The sequence below is a fragment of the Fusarium subglutinans genome, assembly GCF_013396075.1.
Source record: "Fusarium subglutinans strain NRRL 66333 chromosome Unknown NRRL66333_c0000018, whole genome shotgun sequence".
Classification (NCBI taxonomy): domain Eukaryota; kingdom Fungi; phylum Ascomycota; class Sordariomycetes; order Hypocreales; family Nectriaceae; genus Fusarium; species Fusarium subglutinans.
In genome coordinates this window covers 414,795-428,852 of record NW_023502081.1, presented here as the reverse complement: position 1 = coordinate 428,852, position 14,058 = coordinate 414,795, and the positions used below count along the sequence as shown (strand labels likewise).

Below are 14,058 nucleotides of genomic sequence, written 5' to 3'. Positions count from 1 at the left end.
CTCTCTAATCTAATCGCTATCTAATCGCTATCTAAACGCACGCAGGAACGCACACGCGTCGCAGCCAAGACTTACGCATGCTCGGAACGTGGGCGGCGCCAACTAACGTACGTAAAGTTCAAGCCACTGCCGTGCATCCGTCAGCTATTTTTGCCCAGCAGTGCCTTGAATTAGCGGCCTGTATGCAGAATGGGTCCATGCCCTGCAGCTGAAAATGCAGAAATCCATGTCTCGGATCGGATCCCTTGGATTCGATAAGCGCTAGAGAATGTTGAATTTCCAAGGTGACGTGGAAACATAAATCAACAGGCTTCCTCTTTTCTTATCTCTCTTGCTGTAATGTTGCTATTCACTCTTTCGCAATGCTTACTATGCCGTCGCTGCGTCTGAGCGCAAAGTCAATACAGATCACAGCTGCTATTGCGTCGATATGGCTCTTCGTTGGCGTCCTTTATCACTATCGCGATGTTTCTTTTTACACACCCAGTAATAACTTTCAGAGCACTACGAAAGCGAATTCAAATTTGCGCGGTGTTGAAGCGATAAAACTTGGCGCACGATATTTTCTCGATTATCCGTTAAAGGACGAACCGAAGGCGATTTTTGGAGAACTTGGACAACGGACAGAATTGTTGCGATCTTGGTTTGAGGAATTGGAAGGGCGAGACGACACTCACGAGACAGCGGAACTTGTTGGACAAATCGTGGAAAAGCAGTTTCCGTGGCTCAATTCGAAACAGGGTGTTTCGCCGCCTCTTGTCGATATCTACGATCGTCTTGGTCTTTCGTACAGCAGCAAAAGTGTCAAGACTGATAAAGCACCAGCTGGAATCGTTATCCCCACGGGCGAAAAAACACTCCGATTCGCATGCCATCTCGTCGCAGCATTGACGCGCGTCCACAAGACCACCCTCCCAATTCAAGTTGTATACGCAGGAGATGATGATTTATCAGCCGCTGGACGAAAAAAGATACAACAAGCTGCCAATGGAGCCAAGATTGAAATGCTCAATGTTCTTACTGTTTTCGACGACAGTACATTGAAGCTTGCTGATGGAGGCTGGGCGATAAAACCGTTCGCTGCATTGGCGAGTCGCTTTGAGCAGGTCATTCTTCTCGATGCAGATGCAGTATTCTTCCAAGATCCTCGACATCTTCTTCGTCAGGATCGATTTAAAGAAACTGGTGTACTGCTGTTTCATGATAGGCTGCTCTGGAAGAATGGATTTGCGGATCGTCAGGATTGGTGGCATGATCAGATCAAGCACCCCAGCCCCGAGACGGAAAAGTCGCTTGTTTGGACGGAGCGATATTCTGAAGAGGGAGATTCTGGTATTGTCGTCGTCGACAAGTCCAGGCTTGACGTTCTGCTTGGTCTCCTCCATATTGGATGGCAGAACTCTGAGCGGGTGCGCAACGAGGTTACGTACAAGATTACATATGGCGATAAAGAGAGTTGGTGGATCGGTTTCGAAGCCACAGGATCCAAATACGCCTTCTCACCTCATTACGGCGGCATTGTCGGATGGTTAGGTCCCACGAAAGCAGAGCTCGACGCCGCAAAGAAGGCAAAAGAAGAGAAGAAAAAGGACGACAAGAAGCGCGAGGACGAACAAGTCCGCGTCTGCAGCTTCGTCATCGCCCACGTCGACCAGAACGAGAAACTCCTGTGGTACAACGGCGGTTTACTTAAGAACAAAGCCGTCAACCAGACAGAATTCGAAGTCCCGACGCATTGGATGATTGACCAAACATGGCATAAAGGCGGAAGCAAGCAATCCATGAGTTGCATGGTCGGCACGAAAGCGAGTGCTTTGACAATAGGGGAGAAGGATGTTTTAGCAGAGTCGATAAACGTAGCGAAGGACATGGATGAAAAGTTACATTTGGTCTGATGATGAACAGACTTGTATTATGTATGTATGTGTAATATAGAGCATCGAACAAGGATAATCTTTTGTACAAGAACTGGAGTCGGAGGTCGGAACCGCGAGATGATCGACATGAAGGAATAGGTCCCTTGTAAATCTACCGCGGATGGTTTCTGAAACGCGTGTTCACGGTAAAGACCGTTAAAAGTTACCGGACCCGGTGCAACTCTTCGGCGCCGTTTCATAGTGTTCGGGACCGTCTCACGCCACCTTCGCGCCGGACATGTACGAATGTCCGTATAGAAAGACCGTAAGACCGGGAGGAAGAAATGAGTATAAAAGGGCAAAACACGTCACACAAACACCATTAATTTTTGCCGTAATACAAGCCGATCAATTCTTCAATTCGGTTTCTTACCAATTGGTTATTTTGTTTAATTAACTTGAAAGCAAAATGGCACTTCGCTTACCCCTTCGAACTCGCCCTGCACCGCTCATCGCAGGCCTCACTGTTGGAGCAATCGGTGTTGCCGTCTGTTCGAAAATGATGTTTGGAACAGCTTCAGCGGAATCTCGTGAAGCGCAGAAGATTTTCAAGGGGGGTTTTGCGTCGGTTAAGCTGCCGTTGCATAGTTCTGAGGATGAGACGCATGATACCAAGAGGTTGAGGTTCAAGCTGCCTCAAGAAACCGCTATTTCTGGACTGCCATTGACTTGTGAGTTTACTGCGCAGAGTAGCTGGATCATTGCTGACTGCGTATAGCTGCTCTGTTGACGTTCACATGGCCTGAGGGATCTTGGCTTCCTACGCCGAGACCTTACTCTCCCATCTCACCTTCTGGTAAGTGACACGGCTATAGAAATGGACTAGGTACTGAATATAATAGATGAACCTGGATATGTAGAACTAATGGTCAAGAAATATCCCAACGGCAAAGGAAGCGGCTATCTCCACTCTCTCAAACCAGGCGACACCCTCTTCATCCTCACCACCCTCTCTGGCTACAAATGGAAGTCCAACACCTTCTCGCACATAACTCTCATCGCCGGCGGCTGCGGTATAACACCGATCTACCAACTCGCCCAAGGAATCCTCCGCAACCCCGAAGACAAAACCCGCATGACTCTTGTATTCGGCGCAAACACAGATGATGATGTTCTGTTGAAGAAGGAGCTCGATGGTTTTGCGAAAGAGTTTCCAGAGAGGTTTAGTGTCAAGTACACGGTTAGTAGACCGAGCGAGGGGTCGGTTATGAGGAAGGGGAGGGTTGATAGGGAGTTGCTGGAGGAGGTTGTGCCGAAGGGGACGGAGAAGGTTTTTGTTTGTGGACCGCCGGCTATGGAGGAGGCGCTTGTTGGGAAGAGGGGAGGGGGTGTTTTGGGGGAGTTGGGGATTGAGAAGGGAAAGATTCATAAGTTTTAAAAAGGTAGTGTAGAAAAGAGAAGATAGTATGACTGGTGAAGGTTTGCTAGGGTCGGGGAGATGAACAGTTATCCCACTCTGATCAAAGTGTATATTAGCGAACAGAAAGCATTGTACAAGAAATTCTCATCTTGGATTTGCACAACAGATTCATTTGGGCGTATGAGACAGAACTTCGATGAAATGGGAAGACTGTGATGGTACAGGTGCACCAGAGGCAGTGATGAGGGTGACGTGGTAAACATGTAATTGCTAACTCCAGTTTAACAGGACTACCTAGTTTCCAGTGGCAATACTATGCCTGACTCCCAAACTACCATTTGTCAAAAGCGATCTTGAATCCCTCTCCGGCACAACAACCTCATCCTTCGCCTCCGAAGCCAACCCATAGCCTCCACCACCAGGTGTCAGAATAATAATCCTATCTCCCACTGCAAAATGCGATGTCTTCCTCGGCCCAAGGGAAACCTGTCTCATAGCTCCCGTAACAGGATCTTTCCTCACCCAAATATTCTGCCCCCTCTGTCCCTCCTCACCTCCCTCAAGGCCATAAGGCGCCGTGACTCGTCGATCCGTAAGAACAGATACCTGCAAAGGCATACGGAACTCCATCTCTCTCACACAACCATCACCACCCCTCCACTTTCCCGCACCACCACTGCCCTTCCTAATAGAGAACTCATGCAGAATAACAGGATATCTTTTCTCCAAGATCTCTGGATCCGTAATCCTAGTATTCGTCATGTGTGTATGAACAGCACTAGCACCATGCCAACCGAGTCCAGCACCTGCACCTCCACAGATAGTCTCGTAGTATCCGAAACCCTTGGTGACTTCGCCGGTGACGGGATCTGTACCGCCACAGCCGAAGCTGAGGTTGTTCATGGTTCCTTGGGAGGCGGCCGCGGCGTTGAAGGCGCGGAGGACGAGATCGGCGATCTTTTGGGATGTTTCGGTTGTGCAGCCGACGGTGGCGGCGGTGGGGGAGGGGGAGAGGATGGTGTTGGGGGGACAGATTACTTTGATGGGCTTGAGGCAGCCTTGGTTGAGGGGGATGTCGCCTTTGGAGATCATGGAGCGGAGGCAGTACTTTGACGATGTCAGTGGAGGTCAATACTGGGAGGCTGTAAACTTACCATGATGACAGAGTATGAGCATGTCGGTGGCGCATTGAGGTTACCAGAGTGTTCGGGTCCAGTGCCAGTAAAGTCGAAAACAGCATCTCCAGTGTCTTTGTCGATGGTAACCTTGAGCTTGAACGGGATACCATCGTCGTTATACTCTGTTGCTTCAAGAACACCACCCTCATGCTTCACAGCAAATTGCTTGAGGAGATCGCGCACAGACTGAGCGGCGTTGTCCTGAATAGCATGCATGTAAAGCTGAACAACAGGCCAAGTGAACTCCTTGATAAGTGCTCTGATCAACTCAATGCCCTTCTGGTTAGAAGCCACAGCAGCCTTGAGATCAGCGATGTTCTCCGTCAGAGTACGAGTACCGCTGCAGCCGGGATACGAAGCGGGTTCGTCGTAGAGATGCTTGATCAAACCAGCTTCGTCAAAGGCACCCTCGTCGATCATCTTGAAGGACTCGATAGCGGCACCCTCTTGCCAGAGTTCAGTGGAGTTGGGAGGCATGGAGCCAGGGACGATACCGCCGATGTCTGCGTGATGACCGCGATTGGCGACAAAGAAGATGATCTCTTTGGGGTTCTCTTCATCGTCGAACACGGGCGTGATGGTGGTGATGTCGGGGAGATGAGTACCGCCAGCTTGAGGATGGTTGCTGATGATGACATCGCCGGGCTTCAATTCACCAGCCTTGTATCGTTGAGCTTGGTATGCGATGGCTGTGCTCATGGAACCAAGATGACTGGGGACATGAGGGGCGTTGGCGACAAGACCACCGTCAGCAGAGAAGATGGCGCAGGAGTAATCCAATCTCTCCTTGATGTTAACAGAGATCGAGGTCTTTTCCATGGTGTGACCCATCTGCTCAGCGACAGTCATGAAGCGATGTCCGAAAACACTGAGTGTGACAGGATCAACAGTCTCAGTAGCAACATTCTGCTTCTCAGCCTTGTCAACCTCAAGGATAACATGCTCGGGGAGAATGACACCCTTGCTGAGATGATCAACTACGATCGTCTGGGTCTTGTCGATGATCATTGCAGGACCCGTGATGTGAACACCAGGAGACATGGACTTGAGCTCATAAACAGGAGTTTCGGTCCAGCCGTGATTCTCAAAGAAGATCTTTCGAGAGAAGATGGGTGTAGGGACGGGAGTAAGACCATCGGACTGGTACTTCTTGAGCTCTTCGAAAGGACTAGAGATGTTGAGGACGCGGGACTTTCCTACACTTCGAACACGAACGTCGTCGATGAGGATGTTGCGCGATTGAGAGAAGCCAAACTCTTGGGTGTGTCTAGCAGTAAAAGCAGCGCCTGCATCTCCCACATTCTGTGATACAGGGATCATGAGAGAGGTGTCGCTTCCCTGGTAGCGCATGTTGAGGAAGTACTCATGCTCAGTAGTCTTGGCGTCGAAACCTTGAGACTCAAGGCCCTGGGCACCCTTGGAAGAGAGGGACTCGAGACGGGCTTTGATCTCGGGGACGACTTCTTCGGAGAAGGTGATGGCGGAAGGCTCTTGGTTCTCGACAACGACATCAGCGAGAGCCATGCCGTAAGCGGACAAGATACTGGAGTAGCAAGGGATGATGGCGCGTTTGATACCGAGATCTCGAGCGATGAACACAGCATGCTGACCACCAGCACCGCCAAACGAACCCAAGTTATGACTTGAAGCACCGTACCCACGACCTTCACTGAGCGTTCGAATGGGTCGTGTCATTGTCGCATTCGCGATGGCAAGGAAACCCAGTGCCAGAGTCTCGGGCGTGAATGGTTCACCACCCTCCTTCTCCTTGTTGACAATATCCGTAAGAGCAGCGAACTTGTCTCTCACAACATCACGATCGAGTCGGCGAGGGAAGAAGTCGGGAATAATCCGACCAAGGAGGAAATTAGCATCGGTAACTGTCAAGGGACCCCCCCTGCCGTAACATGCAGGGCCAGGATTGGCACCAGCGCTGCTGGGACCGACTTTGAGAAGGCCGTTCTCCCAAGACAGGATTGAGCCACCGCCTGCAGCGACTGTGTTGATGTCCAATTGAGGAGTCTGGATAGTCACTTCGGCCAGGGTGTTCTCAAAGATATGCTCCAAAGCACCAGAGTATCTCGCGACATCTGTACTGGTACCGCCCATATCGAAGCCCAGAACAGGAGTACCGTCGGCATCGTCGTAGCATGTCCTCGATAGACCGACGACACCACCAGCAGGACCACTAAGAACACCTCTCAGTCCAGTGAACTTGGACCAGCTTGTCAAGCCACCATCAGATTGGCAGATGAGGAGCTTATTTGCACTCTCATCTTCCAACTGGCCCTTGAAGTTCTTGCGGAAGCCATCCAGGTAGGCAAACGTCATTGGTGTAAGGTATGCGTCTGCGACAGCTGATTGACTGCGCGGCACGTACTTGGCCATGGATTGCAAAACCGAAGAAGCGGAGACTTTGAAGCCCATTTCTTCAGCGAGTTTTGTTACTTGCAACTCGTGGTCGGGGTATGTGTATGAGTGCATGAGGCCGATAGCTAGGTTCTTGAAGCCTTGAGCTTTGAGTTCCTCAAGATCGGCGCGGACAAGATCGAGGTCTGGTTTCTTCATGATTCTGACAACTTCTCCTGTTTGACCGACAACAAGCGCTGGATCTGAGGAGACGTCGATGGGGCCATTGGAAGGGGCTTCGCTCGCGCCTTCAATTGTGACTCGCTCATCGATCTCCACGACAGTTTCGTAAAGTTGCTTCAAACGACGGACCGAAAGATCAAAGAGATCAGGTCTAGCCTGGTTTCCAATGAGAAGAACATCTCGGAAGCCCTTTGTTGCAAGGAAGGCTACGCGATCGCCCTTTCTTTCGAGGAGGGCATTGGTAGCAACTGTAGTGCCCATGCGAATGGACTCAATCGGCGCAAGATCTAATAATGAGCCCTTGGGTATTGTTGTGTCTAGGGCGGTCTCTAAGATCTGGCGAATGCATTCTGTGGGAGCGTCGTCGTACTCATCAGGACATACTGAGAGGATCTTGAAGACGATGTGCTCTTGTCGACCGGGGACTTCGGCCCAAGCATCTGTGAAGGTGCCACCACGGTCGATGGCGATGCGGATGCCTTGAGATGACATTGTGAGGATGAGATGAAGTTTAGGGAGGGAATAGAGTGTGAATGATGGGAGAGAGATTGAGATGAGGATGAGTTGATGACATGGTTAAGCTTGGACGGCTTGAAGCTGTATTATATTAAACAATCTGGGGTACATCTCTCCCACGCCCTCAATGTGTAAGTGGAGTGGATTCGCTATCATCGCCTTCAACAGCGCTATTGGCCAGAATCTGCTTAATCATCGGCAACTCCAACAAAGCCGATCAATCTGACCGGCAACTTTGAAGTTACCGGTTCATCTCCACCATCTCATCCTCGGGACCATCAACGGCAAATACAGGCGATTACCCCAGACTCGGACCCGCAGAGTCTGAGATCATTCCATTACTCAACGATTTACAAGGATAATTCAATCGAAATGAGCACGCGACGACCGAGAAGACTGCTTGCTGCGTGAGATGCCCTTGCCGAGTTGTGTTGAGATTTGGTCTGATTGTGAAGTAGCTGCCATCGATGTCATTCGCAAAAGATTAAGTGTTCAGGAGATAAGCCTTGTCAGTCTTGTAAGTCGACGGGCAGGGCGGATGAATGTCAATTCCCTGCGAACAAAGAACGAAAGATACCAGTTCCTGAAAGGTAAATACTATTCAAATGTTCTCAAGCCATTCTGACATGTTCTTCAATCGTCTTCAAGTTATCATAACATACTAACATCATGTTCAGTTACCTCAAGAAGCTCGAAGACGATAGCAGACAGCTTCAGGCTATCACAACCCACAACCATACCCCAGAAACCAACCCAACATTCACTCCCTTCGATGATCAAGAGACCCAAATCGATGCCCCTCCCTCGCTTTCAAAAGAAGAGAGCAATCTCTTCAACCCTCTCTTTGACCGACAACCCGAAAAGCCCATCCATGAACGATCCTCAGAACCAGGATTCATTGGCGAAGCTTCATGCGCTGCCTTCAGCAATAGACTATTATCATGTCTCGACGATACCTATACCCCATCGACAGCTGGTCTGTCAAACTATCATCGAATGAACACATATGGGAGACTGCCGGTAGACCAAGGACCAGAGTTTCCGGAACGGATGCACGTCAAGTTACTTCTTAATGTCGCTCGAAGATTCATAGGGAACTACCATCCACTATTTCTGAAAGTTACGTTCATGAAGGAGATTGATGCTGTTTATAGAAGGGAAGTAGTCCCATCAGCGCTGTGGTTGTGCAAGTTTTATGCGCTCATGGCTTTGGGCGAGATATATACACATAGAAGGGGAGTGGGTGATAATAACAGAGTGCCGGGAACCAACTACTATGTTAGGTCGGTCAACTTGTTGCAAGAGAATCAAGACCTTTATGAGGAACCTTCTCTGATGCAGGTTGAAGTTCTCACACTACTAGTAAGCCTCTCCTTACCAATTTCCACCTCAAGTCGACTAACGATGAACCACCATCAGGCCTGGGCATCAAACATACTCGGCCGGATACGAACAGCATACTGCTACAGCGGAATAGCAATGCGTCTCGCCCAAAGTCTCGGCATGCATAGGTCTGCATCAAGACACACCACGCTTACTCCTGTTGAGCGAGAGAGCCGACGGCGAACGTGGTGGGTGCTTTACTTCTTCGACCGCTTCTCAGCATCAAAGCTTGGCCAGCCCATCACCGTTCGAGACGATGATATTGATGTTGAGATGCCAAGCATGGATGGCCTGACAAAGGACGAGATGGCGGAGTTTCTTGATCCGCAGAATCTCATTACTAACATCAAGCTTGCTAAGATCATTGGAAACATCTGTGAGCTGTTACTCTTCTGCCTCTGTCTTTCGTTGTGTTGCTAACATCGGCGTAGTGACACATATTTATGGCATACCTAAAGCTACGAACGGTCTTTACATACATCAAGTCCACGGTATCTTGAAACAACTTCGAGAATGGCATGACGAGCTACAACCGGAGTTGCGAGTAAAGGAGCGAGGTACTCCTCGGCCCGTAGCAAGTCTCCACCTTGCGTACAATCAATGCATTATACAAACAACTCGCCCTGTCCTCCTCCATCTCTTCAAAACCCAGTTCCAACTAGGGAGTAAAGTGAGAGAAGATGCATCGCCGCGACAGAATGTCTCTTCTATCACTCTTGCTTTAGCAGAGAGCTGTGTAAATGCTGCACAAGCGTCAAGTCGTATCGTGGAAGGCCTGTTCTTAGATGGCAGCATCGCGACCTTTGGGTTTTGGGACGCACATCACATATTCTCGGCAGCTATGATTCTTATCATGTCAGCAGTCATGAAACCCACAGCTGTCAATTCAGATCATCTAGAGACCTTACTAAGTGTCTTACGATCTCTCAAGAACGAAGGAAACATCCCGGCAGTCGACTTTTGCGAGAGACTATCAGACATCCAAGCCCGTGTGTTGAACCTACGGGCCACAGGCCGATTAGATGGCATGAGCTTTGATAGGCCACCCCCGATTATACAGACACCAAGTTCCCTGCCAAAGGAAGTCCCACAAGTTCAGGACCAACCTTTCCAAACACCAATGAGTATGGAAAATGGATCTGGAGTATACGAGTCTGCAATCGTTGGCTACGAGAACGTCGATATCCTGGGCAATCCTCTTATAGGTAGTTTCTTGGATGGGAATCAAGTGCAGTGGCTGGATGTTTTATTCACAGAGGATGGAACGTTAAGGGAATTTGCTTCTGAGATTGAAGAGCCATTTCTGTTCAGGTAGAACATGTAGAACACCACGCTATGGGTATATTGAAAGGTCTCTTGATCATGATTCTCAGTGGAAACATGGAAATGCTATTAACAGCCTCTCTTGCGAGCACATCCATCACCGTACCCTTCATCGTCATCACCTGCATAACAAGTTAGTATGCATCCTATATATCTAAGTGTCACAAGCACTTACGCTTCTGTAGGCCAGCATCCTCGTGTGCCTTAGCACCTAGAACTCATATTAGACAGTTATATCCGAAAGGACAGCTCTTGAGGGTATTGTACGTTTAACCTCAATGTTGTTTTCCTCAACGGGAGCAGGGATAGCGGCACCCATGACTGATGCCACAAGGGTCATGGTGGACAAGATGGAAAAGAAACGCATTTTGAGGTTTGAGTTGAGGATCGGGATAGAATTAGAATTTAATATGATAGTTACTGAAATCGTGTAAGGCTCATTGAGACTATTTATGCTTCTCATGTTATGTGATTAGATGCGGCTGCTTTACCACGCAAAGGGGCAGATATACGGAGCGCGTTACGGAATGCAGATTACTGACCATGCAGCGACGAAAATATTTCATTTATTACCCCTTGGGAAGGTCTCTTTGCAGATCTCCTGGAACGGCATACGAGTCTGCTGTGGTGTAGTTGAATATCAAGTGTTGAGGATGGAGGAAGTTGGGGGCGGGATCCGAATCCATGCTGGGCGTGTGCATGCACCTGCTAGGGGACAACCCATGTATACATCTCGGCAATGCGGCATCTATGATACCTAGATAGCCATCTGACGTGTCCCTCCCCTTAGTAAATGCCGACCATGAGAGTTGGGCGGGGGAGTTGATCTCAGCTTACAATAATGTATCGCCTCTAATGAATAGTTGAAGCCATGAATGTATCTTGAGAAGCTATTCAACTTGGTCTTCATTCGTGGATGCATTGCCATGACCCAGAAACTCCCCAACCAAGTCGCCATGACCTTCAGGATAAGCTGGCCCTAAAGTCGGATGGTTCAGATACCCAGGCTCCATGAGATTGACAATCCTCCTACTGGTTGCCCAGTCTTCCAATCTGTCCCAGTTAACGCATTGATGAGGTGATGTGAAGTTTGCAGTTGGAATGCGACCATCCTGCCGCCATTTCATCGTCAGGAGCTGCATATCGCCTTGACACATAATGCTCTGCCGGAGCATATCTAGGCAATGATCTAGTATTCTATTAGGAAGAGAATGAGGCGAATGGCAAGTAGACTCACGGTTATGGTACTCGTTTGCTCTCTTTTGTTCTTCTGAGATATTTGGGAAGTAGTAATCTGGATACATATAATGATGAAGGCGTTTCTGTGAATAACTTGGTGTCAGGAATGACCAATCTTTGCGACAAAATCTTACGATAGAGGCATACAATACAGTGAAGATTGTGGTAGACGTTGAGTGTCGCAAAATAACCTCCATCAGGCAGCTTGATGGCTTGGGCCTTTCTGCCAGGTATATTGCTCATTTCATCCTCCGTAATACGAATATTGGAGTCTCATGATATGTTAGTCTTGAATAAGGTCAATTGGAGTAACAGTGAAGATTCGTTACTCTTTAGCATTTTCTTCCAAGCTTCATCAAGCCCAGATGAGGGTTTGCCAACATAGACCGAGTGTTCATGTTGGAAGACCTGGGCGTGCGGCCCAGGATTGAAGGGGACTAACAAAACTGCGCGTGAGATACAGATTTGAAGTTGAGTTGAGGACTTACTATATGCCACTTCTCTTTCATGAGATTTCCAAAGAGGAACCGGGATGAGTAGTATCAGTATGGTATACATCACAAGGACACATGTGTGTACGAGAATGGCTTGCCATGGAAACAGCTTTGACCAAGCAGCCTTTTTGGTTGATTGTAGAAAATGATTCGCCTCCGTTTGCGATTCAGTATTTGATCCAGAGAACGAAGACCTATTCGCTTCTTCTGATAGCAAGGCGTCTTGCTCCATCTCCTTGTTGAATGTCATGATGCTGTTGGTAGTAAGGAGAACGTTGATGCGGAAGCGAGGGGAATTCGGAGAGCATGTCGAAAACAAGCTGCCTAGAAGATCCAGGTGCAAAAATCAAGCTTCCGTCGCTGATCTGTGCCATATCGTAAAGCCCCCAATATTCGAGCTGGGAGGAGACCCTGGCTTGTTTTGACGCACCCCCCTCTAGCCTATGTATTTGTTGATCGCCACGTTATGAGAAGTGATTTGGTGGAGATATCAAGGATATCAGCGATGTGGTGGTAGTCCAGGCCGATTTAACCAGCCCGCAATTGGCACTCAGTGCTACGTCCATTGCGCGAGATATCAAAACCATGCCTATTTGAGTCCTTCAACGACTTGTAGAACAAACCCCAATTTCCAGTTCTCGCTGTTTCTTTTATTTTTGCTGAGCCTAACCCTCTTGTATACCATTTTAGACATCATGGTATCATTCTACGAAAAGGTTTCACAAATCATGCCTCGAAATTGGAGATATCAACCACTGGCAAATCACGAGCAAGAGTAAACTTCACAGATCACCTGAGATATATTTAACCAATTTGCTAACTTGAGTACAGAGATACTCAAAAACAGAATAGTCCCAGGCACAACTCTTGTCTCATCGGCATCTGCCTCGCTGCAGTCTCATTCTTGGGCATCATCATCTCGTGGGGAATCTCATTGACGACAGCTCCAACAAATTGTATACACCCGTTGAGACGAATGGAGTGGAGGGAACTGAACAAAACACAGAGGAAAGACTACATCGGCGCTGTTGTCTGTCTCACTGAGAAAGAATCGCACTTTGAGCGAGGGAGTAGTCGCTATGATGACTTTGCATATATGCATGTCTTCGAAGGCACTGTCACTCACTATGCCGCTTCATTCTTACCCTGGCACCGATACTTTATCCACATATACGAAAAGGCATTAATAGAGGAGTGCGATTTTCACGGATCCTTGCCGTAAGTCCGACAAATCCCTCTTGGCCCTCGCACATGAAGATCGACTAACCTCTTTGGTATAGGTATTGGGACTGGGCATTAGACGCCCATGACCTTGTCGCCTCTCCGATCTTCGATCCTATAGATGGCTTCGGTGGCAATGGTACAGACAGAAACTCTTTACCCGAGATATTTGGGGGCCATTGTGTTACTGAAGGTCCCTTTGCGAATGCAACCCGCCACTGGCAGTCAAAGTCCAATGGTCATGGATTCGATATCTTGAAGAATCCTCACTGCCTCAGCCGAGGATTTCAAGGGGGTGAGGAAAAGGTCAAGTTGGAGAATCGAGTCACGATGGACGCTATCAACAGTGTGCTGAGCCTCCAATCATACGAAGAATTTGTTGATGCGCTCGAAGTTCAAGCTCACAACTCGATACCTCAGTTTGTGCGAGGGGACTTTTACGGGTTGACCGCACCAAACGGTAAGATCACAATTGCGTCTTCCGTGCAGTAGCTATTCTGACAATCTTGTTGTAGACCCTGTGTTTTATCTACATCACGCCCAGGTAGATCGCCTGTGGTGGCTGTGGCAGCAGCAGGATATCGAAAGCAGAACCAAGACCTATCAGGGTACATGCTAACCACTCCCTGTCGGGATCCAGTCTGGACGACGTTATCTCATTGGGTAACCTCTCAGAACTAGTTCGGGTCCACGAAGTAATGGCAACTGAGTCGGAGGTTATTTGTTACCGTTATTGAACAGGTACAGATCAGAGATAGTGTGATATTTGACTTGAATTACGTGCTTAAGGAGTTTCGGATGAACCCTTATGTGTAAGCCAATAGACGTGTAAGCAT

At 48.6% G+C, this 14,058-nt stretch overlaps 5 protein-coding genes across 5 annotated transcripts; 4 read left to right on the top strand and 1 right to left on the bottom strand.

Moving 5' to 3' along the window:
* Positions 1–362: 362 nt before the first annotated feature.
* Positions 363–1,895, top strand: FSUBG_2163 (alpha-1 3-mannosyltransferase; the record flags this gene model as incomplete). The annotated part of the gene is made up of 1 exon (XM_036679908.1): positions 363–1,895. The coding sequence occupies one exon, from the start codon at positions 363–365 to the stop codon at positions 1,893–1,895; it is 1,533 nt and encodes a 510-aa protein (XP_036542439.1).
* Positions 1,896–2,325: 430 nt separating this feature from the next.
* Positions 2,326–3,294, top strand: FSUBG_2162 (cytochrome-b5 reductase; the record flags this gene model as incomplete). Its single annotated transcript, XM_036679907.1, has 3 exons — positions 2,326–2,587; positions 2,635–2,712; positions 2,759–3,294. 3 exons carry the CDS (start codon positions 2,326–2,328, stop codon positions 3,292–3,294), a joined length of 876 nt encoding a protein of 291 aa, XP_036542438.1.
* Positions 3,295–3,570: 276 nt separating this feature from the next.
* FSUBG_2161 (5-oxoprolinase (ATP-hydrolyzing)) lies at positions 3,571–7,538 on the bottom strand (the record flags this gene model as incomplete). The annotated part of the gene is made up of 2 exons (XM_036679906.1): positions 3,571–4,383; positions 4,431–7,538. 2 exons carry the CDS (start codon positions 7,536–7,538, stop codon positions 3,571–3,573), a joined length of 3,921 nt encoding a protein of 1,306 aa, XP_036542437.1.
* Positions 7,539–8,231: 693 nt separating this feature from the next.
* FSUBG_2160 (positive activator of transcription) lies at positions 8,232–10,260 on the top strand (the record flags this gene model as incomplete). The annotated part of the gene is made up of 3 exons (XM_036679905.1): positions 8,232–8,538; positions 9,040–9,321; positions 9,377–10,260. 3 exons carry the CDS (start codon positions 8,232–8,234, stop codon positions 10,258–10,260), a joined length of 1,473 nt encoding a protein of 490 aa, XP_036542436.1.
* Positions 10,261–12,696: 2,436 nt separating this feature from the next.
* Positions 12,697–13,714, top strand: FSUBG_2159 (monooxygenase; the record flags this gene model as incomplete). Its single annotated transcript, XM_036679903.1, has 3 exons — positions 12,697–12,776; positions 12,833–13,219; positions 13,282–13,714. The coding sequence occupies 3 exons, from the start codon at positions 12,697–12,699 to the stop codon at positions 13,712–13,714; spliced, it is 900 nt and encodes a 299-aa protein (XP_036542435.1).
* Positions 13,715–14,058: the final 344 nt, after the last annotated feature.